Raw genomic sequence first — 14,963 nt, 5'->3', positions numbered from 1 at the left:
GTACAATTTAATGCAAAATAAATAAATTCTGGGTATTTCATTTATAAGTAGGCTTCTACATACATGTAAATGTCAGAGGTGAGTCTATGGTTAAAATAAGTTAATATTAATGATCCACCATACAGTATGTGCACATCTGTTGAAGATGTACTTAACAGAGCAATTACAGTTGTACTGTTTCAAAACAAATATACTACAAGTTCTTGTCATTGCACCTAGTCAGTAATTATGAAATTCTCATATCACATATATGCAGAATGTAAATCACTAGTTGTATCCATAGGCAGTGTGTAAATCACTACAGTTGTATTTATAAGCAGAATGTAAATCACCTGTTGTATTTATCGAGTGTGAATCACTAGTTGTATCCATATGAAGAGTGTAATCACTAATTGTATCCATATGCAGAGTGTAATCACTAGTTGTAATCATAGGCAGTGTGTAAACAACTACAGTTGTATTCATATGCAGAGTGTAAATCACAACAATTGTATTCATATGCAGAGTGTAATCACTACAGTTGTATTTATAAGCAGAGTGTAAATCACTACAGTTGTATTCATATGCAGTGTGTAAACAACTACAGTTGTATTCGTATGCAGAGTGTAATCACTACAGTTGTATTCATATGCAGAGTGTAAACAACTACAGTTGTATTCATATGCAGAGTGTAATCACTACAGTTGTATTCATATGCAGAGTGTAATCACTACAGTTGTATTCATAGGCAGTGTGTAAATCACTAGTTATATTCATATGTAGAATGTAAATTACTACAGTTGTATTCATATGCAGAGTGTAATCACTACAGTTGTATTCATATGCAGAGTGTAATCACTACAGTTGTATTCATATGCAGAGTGTAAACAACTACAGTTGTATTCATATGCAGAGTGTAAACAACTACAGTTGTATTCATATGCAGAGTGTAATCACTACAGTTGTATTCATATGCAGAGTGTAATCACTACAGTTGTATTCATATGCAGAGTGTAATCACTACAGTTGTATTCATATGCAGAGTGTAAACAACTACAGTTGTATTCATATGCAGAGTGTAAACAACTACAGTTGTATTCATATGCAGTGTAATCACTACAGTTGTATTCATAGGCAGAGTGTAAATCACTACAGTTGTATTCATAGGCAGAGTGTAAATCACTACAGTTATATTCATATGCAGAGTGTAAATCACTACAGTTGTATTCATATGCAGTGTAAATCACTACAGTTGTATTCATATGCAGAGTTTAAATCACTACAGTTGTATTCATATGCAGAGTGTAATCACTACAGTTGTATTCATATGCATAGTGTAAATCACTACAGTTGTATTCATATGCAGAGTGTAATCACTAGTTGTATTTATAAGCAGAGTGTAATCACTAGTTATATTCATATGCAGTGTAAACCACTACAGTTGTATTCATATGCAGTGTAAACCACTACAGTTGTATTCATATGCAGTGTAAACCACTACAGTTGTATTCATATGCAGTGTAAACCAATACAGTTGTATTCATATGCAGTGTAAACCACTACAGTTGTATTCATATGCAGTGTAAACCACTACAGTTGTATTCATATGCAGTGTAAACCACTACAGTTGTATTCATATGCAGTGTAAATCACTACAGTTGTATTCATATGCAGAGTGTAATCACTAGTTGTATTTATAAGCAGAGTGTAATCACTAGTTATATTCATATGCAGTGTAAACCACTACAGTTGTATTCATATGCAGTGTAAACCACTACAGTTGTATTCATATGCAGTGTAAACCAATACAGTTGTATTCATATGCTTAGTGTAATAACTACAGTTGTATTCATATGCAGAGTGTAATCACTAGTTATATTCATATGCAGTGTAAACCAATACAGTTGTATTCATATGCAGTGTAAACCACTACAGTTGTATTCATATGCAGAGTGTAAATCACTACAGTTATATTCATATGCAGAGTGTAAATCACTACAGTTGTATTCATATGCAGTGTAAATCACTACAGTTGTATTCATATGCAGAGTTTAAATCACTACAGTTGTATTCATATGCAGAGTGTAATCACTACAGTTGTATTCATATGCAGAGTGTAATCACTACAGTTGTATTCATATGCAGAGTGTAATCACTAGTTGTATTTATAAGCAGAGTGTAATCACTAGTTATATTCATATGCAGTGTAAACCACTACAGTTGTATTCATATGCAGTGTAAACCAATACAGTTGTATTCATATGCAGTGTAAACCACTACAGTTGTATTCATATGCAGTGTAATAACTACAGTTGTGTTCATATGCAGTGTAAACCACTACAGTTGTATTCATATGCAGTGTAAACCAATACAGTTGTATTCATATGCTTAGTGTAATAACTACAGTTGTATTCATATGCAGAGTGTAATTCACTAGTTGTATTTATATGCAGAGTGGGTCCCATTGTCTCACGGACAATGCCATTCTAAGAAACTCGCACAAATTGGTTCATATTTGTTTTTTTCGATGTTATCCTTCTGACAAACAAATGAACACTGGTGAAAAAATAACCTCCTTAGCAAATATAATAAAATGAATTATGCAAAAAAAAGTGTGTTTTTGCAACACATAACAGATTACTCGTGGGAATAATATTACATAATGTACCCATAATAAATTAGATTATGATGGATGCTTGGTTTATAGACCTCAAAAAGTATTAATAATCTACACTGTACATATATATTGATGAGGTTATCTGTAGTTTTTGTGTATCTACAGCTTCATGTATGCTGGATCTATAGCTCCATCGGACACGCATTATTGGATAACCAAAACGGGAAATAATTGCATTTTTTAACCTTTGAACCCAACTGTCAACTTTTATTATAAACATCGGAAAATGATATAATCAATGGAATTCTTTGTTCTTATAAATTAATACATGTAAATGATCATTTATTTGAGTCTATTTTGTGCAAAATTTAATAATGAGGCACATTAAATTTGACAATCTGCATTTAATAATAATTCAAAACAAAATTCAAATTCAAAGCCAAAACAAAATTTGTGTCACCTTTCACTAAAATAAACCAAGATTTTCCCCACAAATTTCCCCACAGGAGCACTCGCTAATTTGGAAGTTACATCCATTTGGACAAAAATTAACTAAAAATATATTCACCTAATTTTGGCTTGAAAAAAGTTGCACAAGTGCTGTGTTTCACCTTGTTTTTGGCTACACATTTAAATGGATTAACAGGTGGTAATATTGACCTATCAGAAGTTAAAAACCTATTCTGAACAGAATTGGCCAATTTATGATGCAGGGAAACCAATGTGGACATAAAAGAGATTATTGCGGTTATTATTATTACAATTTATTGTTTTTTTTTTATTTACTAAATCACTTGGGGTTTCTTTGAACCTTTTAAACGTCATAAATTTGTTCACACCTTTGAGTATGTACATAATATTCCATTACCGACATTACCCGGTAGTTTTATTTTTTATGAATGTTGACAAAAGTTAAAGCAGGGGGAGTCGTCATTGTTTACAAACAAGCAGCTACCCATGAGCCTTTGCATTTTTAGCATGTGTTGTTATCACCGCTTGGGACTCAATTCCTGCTAGTGTACAGGTAACAACCCCCTCGCTTTACACTTTGACACTCAAGTTGTTTACATAAAAATGTAAAATAAATATACATTTTTGATGGAAACAATTTAATAGTTGACAGTAAAAATTAGCGTGTAATCATACTACAGTGTTCTCCCAGGGAATGGCAGTTTTCCCTTTAAATGAAAAAAGCTATCAATCATATATTCATTCACTGTGTTTTTCATCTTTTAATTTGAACTGCGGTTCATTCTGAACAAGCTCTGTTGCTTGGCAACAACATGCTCATCAAACACAATTAACTGTCTCGGTATACCCTGAGAACAAAAATGTTTTTAATTATTTATTTCTAGCTTTTACAGATTAATATACAAAAGTTAAGTTCTGTATCATTACAGTTAATGTATAACTGGTTATATATCAGGCCAATTAGCCAATAGCTTCCATGTAAATATGAATTTCTAATTCTCGGTCTAAATGGGCAATATACCAACTCGCACTATGAGGTCTATAAATGTCATAACATCTGATACTGTGGAATGAAAAATGGCTGCTGGACAAACCTAAATCAGATGGTGCAACAAATTTTCTTGATTTGAATAGACAGGGAATACATATCACATCACACATACCATGTGGCTTTTACAATATTTTTCATGTGAAAAATTTTTTAATCAGTATAAAATTGTCTGAGATTTGTAATTCCTAACAGAACAAATGAAATTCTATTTAAGTGCTTTATAACTTACTGGAAACCACTTTCATTTCGCACGAGACTAATTTTTGTGAATTTCAGACCAGTGAAAATGTTATTGGGGTCATTAAGACAAAAATATTGTCATTTCGTATTTGATCACAACACAAACCAAGATCTAACATGTACAATAAGACATTGGAAGAAAATTAATTAATGTTTTAGTCTTAGCAAGAAATATGTTTTTGTTTATTAGACATCGAAAATGGCTGTCAAGTTGCCATCAACCAAAATAGATGCCGATTTGAATCCTTAATTAATAACAAGTCAAATAACATGCATCTGGGTGCAATAACAAATGATCTCTGTAGCAAAATCTAAAGTGATTGTATATTATATGGCTGCCATTTTTAGTCATTCATTCATGATCTAAACAATATCATTTCATTTGTATTTAAAAACAAAACAAAATCAAAGAAAGCTTAGAAAGAACTCCCGTGTGCTGAGAGTATTGAAGACACATTAAAAATTAATTCAAAATTACTTGTACTTGAGATATTGATGGAATAGCTGAAAACTAATTATGTAAATCAGGTAACTGATATGAACAGATTTATGTGTAAAACTAATAAGGTCTGCACAATGTACCAAGTTTCATTGAAATGTGATTAGAACCCCAAAAATATTAATTATTATGCGAATTAGAGAGTTAATATGAACAGGAACAGATTTTAACCCAAAATTAATCAGGCTGTCTATTGTCCTAGAACATTTATGCACCAAGTTTTATTCAAATGTGATGATCAATACTTGAGATATCAGTATTAATTAATTATGTTAATTAAGTGATTAAGAAGCATACATATTTACCAAAAACTAATATGGTGTATAGTCCTAGGTTCATTGAAATGTGATGGGTACTCTTTAAAGGTTTCATTGAAATCCAATGAGTGATTTGTAGACATCAGTGCAACAGCCATAGAACAGCAAAAAAATAACTAATTATGCAAATTAGGTAATTAATAGACACAATTATTTATCCCAAAATTAATCAGGTCTCTGCATAGTCCTAGAAAATGTCGCAAGTCTCATTGAAATGTGATGATTAGTACTTGAGATATCAGGTGAAAAGCTAAAAATTAACTAATTATGCTAATAAGGTGATTAATATGCACAAATATTTACCCAAAAACTAATTAGGTCTCTGCACAGTCCTCAAGTAACTATGTACCAAGTTTCATTGAAATGTGATCATTACTACTCGAAATATCAAAGCTGAAAATTAATTAATTATGCAAATTAGGTAATTAATATGTACTGATATTACCCTAAACACTACCAGGTCTGTGCAGTGTCATATGACATCTATGTACCAAGTTTTATTGAAATGTTATGATTAGTACTTGAGATATCAGTGGAAAAGCCGAAAATTGATTAATCATTATGTAAATTAGGTAATTAATAATATTAACAGATTTTTACCCAAAACTAATCAAATCTGCGCATTAGTTCACAGAGCATCCATGTGCCAAGTTTGAAATCCAATGAGTGGTTCTTCAAAAATCAGTGGAACAGTCATAGAACAACTTAAAATCAGTTAATTATCATGCAAATTAGGTAATTAATATTTATAGATTTTTACCCAAAACTAATCAAATTTGCGTATTAGTTCAGAGCATCCCTGTGCCAAGTTTCATCAAAAACCAGTGAGTGGTTCTTCAAATATCAGTGGAACAGTCATGGAACAGCTTGAAATCAGTTAATTATCATTCAAATTAGATAATTAATATTCATAGATTTTTACCCAAAACTAATCAAATCTGCGCACTAGTTCAGAGCATCCATGTGCCAAGTTTCATCAATATCCAATGAGTGGTTCTTCAGATATCAGTGGAACAGTCTTGGAACAGCTAAAAATCAGCTAATTATCATGCAAATTAGGTAATTAATATTCATAGATTTTTACCAAAACCTAATCAACTCTGCGCATTATCCCAGAGCATCTATGTACCAAGTTTCACCAAAATTTGATTAGTGGTTCTTGAGATAACGGTGGAACCATAAAAGTGACATACATACATACATACATACATACAGACATACAGACATACAGACAGGGTAACTGCAAAGACTCCCTTTTGTGCTTCGCACACGGGAGTCAAAAAACTAAATATTTTCATGGTTGAGTAACCCAGATTAGTTGATACTAACTGGCCTGGAAATAATCCATCACTCCAGACTTGATCTGTCAGTGGTTAATTAAGACAGCTTGGCCAGTCATAGTTACTACTCTAGTTAATAGTAACCATGGGCAGGCATACAGAATAATCTGTAAGTGATTTCTATAAAATTAAACAAACATACCTTTATTCCTGCCAATACAATATTCTTGGCTGAAATTAATATAAGAAATCAAGTTAGTATTTTATGAAAATTAAATAATTATTCTCAATTTATTATTCTGCAGAGCTGCTTGGCCCATACTGTCATATGAGGGTATTGTTTGTTCTTAAATAAATTTCGGCATCTGAAATCTAAAAACTAAGTCATTTTGTTGATGTGTTTTTTTTTTCCAAACATTTTGGCTGTCCTTGGAGGTCTTCAGCAGTTGGCGTGGTAATTAAATTTTTGTATTCTAATTCATTGAAAGAAAGTGATCAAAGTGCGGATGTGAAACGTCACTAACAGTTGCAAACAAAAATAGTGTTTTTTATTACAATCCTTCTTTCAAAGTAGATACACAGGTGTCAAATATATCACCATTATTCACAACATAGAGTCCATGTACTTCTTTTGAAGTTATTTTGACGACAACAAACTGACACTGAATATTTTATGAGTGCAAGATTTATTGTAGGTCATACCAAGAGACACCAACATTTATTGCCTAATGAAGTACATTGACAAAAAATCAAAATCAAGGACACATGAATTATGATTACTATATTGGAAAATGTGTTTGTCTCAGCCTTTGTGCCACATATTGTAAACATCCTCATAGAAAATTATTGTCTGGATAAAGAATCTAACTTTTACATGTATACGCCAGCAATAAAAGCACAAAGAATATACCTTCAATGGTATGTTACAAGTATTTTGAGAGTTTTTCAACAAATGAATTCCCACCACAGTGCACAGGTTCAGGATTTAGCAATTGACAAATTCATACAATAGCATGTGACACACTGTAAGGCCAAAAAAAAATTGTTTCATTGCCCTCAGCGGCCGACCGAAAAATATGAAATATCGGGTCACGTTTTTTTTTCCCCATATACCTTGGCTATTTACAATACCCTTAGTTTTCACGAGTTTAAAAAAAACAAAAAATAACGGGCAGACCGACCCAATTTTTCAATTTTCCGACTTGAGGGCAACATAAGTTATTGTTATTTTTAGCCTAAAACATGTCTTTTTAGCTTACATGTTATTTTAGCTAATTTAGCTAATCAATACTTTCGCGAATTCAAGATGTCGCTAATATAAAATAAAGTTTATTCTCACCATGAGATTGTTGGCACTTTAGCTAAATTAAGATTCTGTTAATTCATGCATGGAGTCAAATTCACTAAAATAGCATGTAGCTATTTCAATGTGTTTTACAGTATATTGTCCTCTTAATTTGAAAAGATTTCCTTTTTATTACTACAAGAAATCCTGGCATTATCTGTTGGAAAGGTGTGTCTTTCAGGTGAAACAAGTTGTGAGGATGATTAGCAAACACAAATTATAATTTTGTTGGCCACTGTTATGGCAATGGTCAGGACTTTTTTCAGATTTTGCTACTTAACTAGAGTGCAGATGTGACCTGCCTGTCAAGTTTGAACAAAATCAGTCTAGGCAAAAAAAATATCACAGAAGAGTTGATACATACAAATGGACAGGTGGACAGACAGATGGATGGACAGACAGGTGGATGGACAGACAGGTGGATGGACTAACAGGTGGATGGACTAACAGGTGGATGGACAGACAGGTGGACGAAGGAACGGACAGGTGGACGGACGGACAGGTGGACGGACGGACAGGTGGACGGACGGACAGGTGGACAGACGGACAGGTGGACAGACGGACAGGTGGACAGACGAATAGGTGGACGGACGGACAGGTGTACGGACGGACGGACAGGTATACGAACGGACAGACAGATTTTTGGTTGTAGTAACCATGCATATGATAATAATGCATATAACATTTCTTAGTTGTGATCAAAACATATTTGTGTGGGATAAGGGAGAGATGAAGAGCACACTATTTCTGATTTTGTAGGTAATAATAATAATATCTGTATTACCTTACAGTCCATTGAGCAAAAAAAAACTCTGTGTTGAGAATTGTAAATAAAATCTTTTTTTTGTATTTTTGTCACAATTTTTATTAAATAATTGTGTTACAAATAGATGGCATTCATTCAAACCAAATTACAATTTAGACCAAATTCGTTATCAATGTGAATGACATATGATAGTTCCACATCTGTTTTTGGCCGAAGTAACTTTTGAGGATATAATTATGTCTTGTCTTTGCAGAAACTTTGAACAAATCTGTCATCTGTGAAGGCATATGGTTGCATATAAAACTAACTTAGAATAAAATTGGCCCAGACATGACTGAGAAATGGTTGATGACATGTTCCAATTTCACGATTTAAGTTTTTTTTTGACAAAAATGGCTACCAGACGATAAGAATTCATTGAAACAGCCAGTGAAGAGAACATTCAAACTATTATGTCTTGCATTTGTAGAAAACAAAAATTAGTGAATCTGAGAAAAGGTAGGATGCATGAGAACAAATAATGACTACCAGTTGGCCATTTTAAATCAAATCACGACAATAAATGATGTGCATCCACGAGTAAAAAAACCACCGAGTTTGAATAAAAATGGTTTATGACATGAAATAACGTCCCGTCAGTTAACATACTACAGTACATACTAAAATACATCATTAGTTTACAAGAAATTCTAATTTGTGCTGCACAAAGCATATGTGCATTACCATATATGTGTTGTCTTGTGTTTTATATGAATTCAATCTAAAAAACAAAATGATATGCATTATGTTTAATGAACAGACCAAGTTTGATGAATTACGTCCATGCACAACTAAGATTAGGTTCTGAAATGTTAGAAATGCTTGATTTTGATGAAATTTTAGCAATAAAATGGCTGCCATTCGGCCTTCTTGAATTGGATTTTGAAACAAATGCTTGTGTATACGTGCATGTTTAATGTGATAAAATTTAACAATGTTTATGACACAAATATCTCACACTTTCTCGCATTGATCTGAGATCTTAGTAGTTAACGAGCCATCTTGATTCAGTCTTGATTAACGTGGCAGTAACTCCTTTGTTAAATTTTTTGATTCTCATAATTATCTTCACGATATCGTTATGGAGAACACAGTTTCCATAGTACTCATACCACTAAACACTGAGTTCCGAATTCATGCAGGGGAACAACACTCCATCCTAATAACCCAAACAACTGGTCTGCGAAGGAGCTTCATAAAATATTGGAGAAGATTGGTATTATTCTGCCAACAAATTTAAGCAGAAAGTCATTGATAACAACTTTGAGCTAAACAAAGGACGCGCTACAACTTCAAGTGGTTTGCCATTACAGGAATTGAATGAAACTAGGAATGGTTACGATTCCGAAACCGACGAACACCAGGAACCCTCGACATCAGGAATCAATAATTCTACTGGGCACAAATTATAAGACTTCATTTTCAGAACAGGGACTAATAAGCTGACAAGTTACAGTAATTAATTGAAAATTTGCTAATAAATATGCATAGTCTGCTTCCAAACAATTATCAATCATGCATTATGCAAGTTCCAATCCATTTGAGTGTTTGATAGCCTTTCAACTATATACACAGTATGAACATACTAACTTTCAACCTAGTTGAGTAAACTACATTTATCAGACCCAATATAAACAAGCTGAAAACAGTCAATTAGCATGCCAATTAGCTACACTAGAGCGCAAAATATAGATAACAGGGCATCACATAGTCTGTTATTAAATATTAAATGGTGTGGACATAATAGTGTTTGTAAAACTCACATTTCAGTGTACAGCTATGTTTGATGTATATATGTTTTATGCATACTTCATGATCCACATTTTTACTATGTAGTCAAAGACAAAATATACTTTGACTCATATATAAAGAAAACAGAAGAAAAAGTACCACATATAAGACATATTCTTTTATGCAATACACACTGACTGTGTACAAAAAATATCAAACTTATAGGCTAAATAAAAAAAAAAATTGTGATTCATATAACATGCTTTTCAAAAATAACCTGCCACAATTTTGTGATGTTTTCTCAAATACTTTATTTTTGCTGGAACTAATTTTCAAGGAAAAGACCATTTGGTTGTTTCATATTGGATTTATTTTCAGAGATTTTTGATTGATGAGTTGAATGTAAAATATAGAAAAAAAGGTAAATTCACTAAATTTAATTTTTACTTAATCATCCTTTCAGAGAAAATAACAAAAATCAATTCAAAGCAAAAATAAAATATTTTACAATATGGCTACAAAACAGTTCAGGGTCAGGCAGTAATAGGTTATAGGAACCAAACATTTTTTTTCTTGGCCTCAGCACTGATAACTCATTGATAACTGTGCACAGTAAATATTTCATCAAACTAAAGAGAAAGACTGTGATAAATCATAGTAGTTAATTATGATAGTGACATGAACATTGAAGTGGTGTGCCCTAAGAACTTTCTTCACACAATTATGCAAGAATTTATTTTGCATCAGAAAGGTACCACACCTGTAATCTGTTTACATACATGTATACAATAGATCAACATGATTGGAACATTTTTGGTGAATAATAGTCACATTTATTTTAAGAGTGATGACTCATATTAAATAACAATATCGTATAATACATACCAATTTCTACACCCAGTCCACCAAGTCCATAGAGTAACACATTGGATCTAGCCATACGCTGCATTGCACTGTCGCCCAACACATATCTCTGACGACTGGTTGCAAAAAAAAAAAAAAAATATGATATTGCAAAATAATAATTGAATATCTGTTCAACGTCAACACAAATATGGTTTTTTAAATATTATTTAGAGCATACAAGTTCCAATGGTAATGTAGTCATGGAGACAGCCAATCAGACAGCCGTCAAGTATTTACTAGACCATTCTTGAGTGCACTAGGTAGGGTACTCTAAATGGCTGAATTCCGAGCTTAAGAGTATGCAAATGTTGTCTTACATATCAACGAGTCACATGATAACACATGTTTTACAGCAGATTAGTGAAATTGTGTTACTTTTTAACTAAATAGCATACTGGTATAGAGGAAAGAATACTGTGAACTGCTTTATTTTGTAGAAAGGCAAATTTTGATGAATTTCGTGAAATGGGGAAACAAATTATCATTATCATCAACGAAACTATGGTAAAGCGTGTTCTCTAATTGTCAAAGTTCATCAAAAAAGGAAAGGTTATTCCATGTAAGATCAGACACCACCCCTTCCCCTCAAGCACAAAAGTGCTCAAAAACAGACTGAATGAAAATGCAATTTTTTTTCAGCTACAAAAATTAATTAAAAGTTGATATTTGTCACCAAGACGAAATAGCTCTTACACCCCCCCCCCAATAAAACAATGGCCTTTTATTATTTATGCAAAGTTCAAGTATTAAGTTTGTAAAGCGAAATTGAAATATTTGCTATCATGAGTAATGAAAAAATAACTCTCAGATCTTGATTCTGGAAAAAGCTCATTGGAGAGAAAAGCTAATTACCAAGTTCAGAATTAATTACAATTAATTACAATGAATATCACCGATTTCACATCCACTTAAGAGAACTAGGATGTGAAATTGACTGAAACTAATTAAAGAATATTTATACAGCCCTTTTGGCTGACATGAAAAAAAACCATACAACCTTACTGGCAGGAATTAACAGAGCATGCATTGTAACAGAGTTGCTCATCAAATTGTGTTTTAATACTTGATTACGAAGCTATAGACCATTTACTGTGAGATCCTGCATTATGTGTGGAATTGAACATAAAAACAGGACAACTTGGGTCATAGCGTTGTAGTGATGTCAAAACATTGCATGGGATTTGACAAACACAAAAGTAATTTAGTACACATTTGATGATAGTCAATATTCATGAAGTGAAGGTGTCTAAATGCAATATTCCCCTTTCAAAGATCAGCATTTTGACAATGAGCTATAAAAAATAGGAATTCAAGTTCAAAATCGAATTTCCAATTTTTGTGGCAGACATTCGGTCCTGGGCCTTTCACGTAATATGCAAGATCTCGCAGTGAACGGAAAATCACCTACGGGGGTGGGGGTGGTGGGGAGCATTATATTCAAGGTGAGAAACATAATTCTGAGTAGAATGAATGGAAGCCTAAAATGCTACGATAGTAAGGAGTAAAATCACAAGACAAACTGTAAACTACTTAAATTTTCATGAACTTTAATAACAAGTTAGTGAAAACTGAGAAATTTTGTATCAGATGCAGTCATTGCAACTTTCATGATGTTGTATGTGCTTTGGCTGTAGAGTTTGTAAATCGAAGCTGTAACACTTATACAGGAAATACAGTCATTTGTATCCTGACTGTGATCAGCTGATTGTTTCATCACTCACAGAAAGGATATGACGAATGGCAGGAAGGCCTAAAGTTTCATTGCAATTGGTGCTATAATGAGATTACAGCCAAACATGGTCCCCTATATTTCCGTGTTTTTTCCACTATCTTTGTGGTGTGAATGACAACTAATCACATTTACCAATATAAAGTCTTCTACCACATTTTAGAATGAATTATAGTGCACCAAAACTGTCACAAGTATGATTTTTTTTCAGATGTTCATAAAAGTTATTGACTGACAACTGACAGATTGATGAAACTCAATCAATTATATAAAAGTCAGAATAGTATAGTCACCAAGGATATGGCCTTTAAGACAATATAGCACCAACGTAAGTGTATGTATAACAGACAGAAAAGTCGTCAGAAATGCATGTGCATCTCACCTGTATAAAGAGTCATCAATGTCTACGTTTTCCGTAGCCATGGCAATGGAAGATGTTGATGTTGGAGCACAGCCAATATGGCAGACTTTCTGCTTTTTTGATGAAGTCTGCGTTTTGAATGATCTGAAACAAAATGTTGTGACATTAAGAATTATTTTATAATTCTTCGCCTTTACATGTGTAGGTCATTATACAATTTCAAATAACATACATATAAATACATATACTGTAAAATACTTTATTTCCACTTGGAGTTTATTTTCGCTATTTTCACTGAAGGAATGATTCAGTGAAAATAAAATCTAGCAAATATACCTTTTTTTCCTATATTTCACATTTAACTCATCAAAAATCAGTGAAAATACATACAAAACACCCAAAAAGTCTTTTCAACGAAAATTTATTCCAGAGAAAATAAAGTATTTTACAGTAGTACGATTTCAAAAACAGTAAATCACAGATAATGACTATGTGACAACGAACTGTGTGTAATTTGCATACTATATAAGGAGTTGACTGACCAACAAAAAATATCAGCTTCAAAAAACCAAGGTTTAGTTTACTGTTCTGCAGTTGTTACACTGCGTCATTATCAGCATGGGTCCCATGCATCGTGTACAACTATTTACTGCCCGAATTTGAATGTGAGCAGCACATCGACCACAACACTTTAACCATTTTGTGGTCAAGTCAATGTAAAAAAGCACATGAGGCTGACTAGATTAGATTTAAAGTCAAAGGTATCATACTTTGGTTACCCATGCTGATACAGGCTATGATCTATGGTGCTAGGAAAGTTCTTTTTGCAATCCCATCCCTAACCCTAACTCTAATCCCACCCCTAGCCTCCAGTGCTACCCAATTCAATTGTATATGCCACTCCTTAGAACACCTATAGTTATCAAGAGGGGACATGTACAATTGACCAATTAGATCGAGGGCTGGGGTACGTGCTAGTTAGGGGTGGGTGGGGTGCTACAGATGCAATTTCTCCCAATACATCCACCCATCCAAATGGCAATGTGTGTTTACCCCAATTATATCAATAAATATTGTCAACAAATCCTTAATTATTAATATGCAAACATTTGCAACATACTGGTTACGCAACTAGGTTGACTTGGTTACGTATGTATTTATGTGAGGGGATGAATGTTCGCATGTGTGGAGTGGTATTTTAAATTGTTGTTTTTTTCTTAGTAGCAGTGCCACACTTGGAGAGGGGGTCAAAAACACACAATCCATCGGACCTAGTTACAATTGCCAACGACGAATATATGATGAATCACGACATAGTTTAAAATTTTAGTCGTCTGCCGAGCGCGGACATTGAGGAGTGCAGATTTATTTCAAAACGTGCGCACACTGGCGGTTGCACGCTGAAAACATGGGATTTAGTAAATGAAATATATAGTTGTTGGATTACTGGTACGTTTTTCTTAACTCACCTATCGGAACTCAACTGCAAAATGGCAGTAAAATAGTACAGAAACGAAACTGCAGACACTTCGCAGCACACCGGTACCTCCAAAGGTATACTCTATGTGCGATTCGTTACAGCGATGTTGATTGGTTACATCGCGAAGCGGGCACGCCCACCTTATATTTACG

General features: G+C 33.3%; 1 protein-coding gene across 1 annotated transcript in view; it reads right to left on the bottom strand.

Annotated features, from left to right (window-relative positions):
• LOC100370653 (ubiquitin-like modifier-activating enzyme 6) overlaps window positions 1–14,877 on the bottom strand; it is a 70,883-nt gene extending 56,006 nt beyond the window's left edge. Inside the window, exons 1-4 of the mRNA XM_002733677.4 lie at window positions 14,801–14,877; window positions 13,353–13,475; window positions 11,221–11,315; window positions 6,657–6,685 (exon numbers count right to left, since the gene is read on the bottom strand). Coding sequence (XP_002733723.2) covers window positions 6,657–6,685; window positions 11,221–11,315; window positions 13,353–13,393 — 165 coding nt within the window. The 5' untranslated portion in view covers window positions 13,394–13,475; window positions 14,801–14,877. The remainder of the gene's footprint in view (window positions 1–6,656; window positions 6,686–11,220; window positions 11,316–13,352; window positions 13,476–14,800) is intronic.
• Between the last annotated feature and the right edge of the window lie 86 nt (window positions 14,878–14,963).

Source organism: Saccoglossus kowalevskii, chromosome 13 (assembly GCF_978046115.1).
Source record: "Saccoglossus kowalevskii chromosome 13, keSacKowa6.1, whole genome shotgun sequence".
Lineage (NCBI taxonomy): Eukaryota > Metazoa > Hemichordata > Enteropneusta > Harrimaniidae > Saccoglossus > Saccoglossus kowalevskii.
Note: the sequence above shows the minus strand (reverse complement) of the source record. Positions and strands in the feature narration are given on the sequence as shown.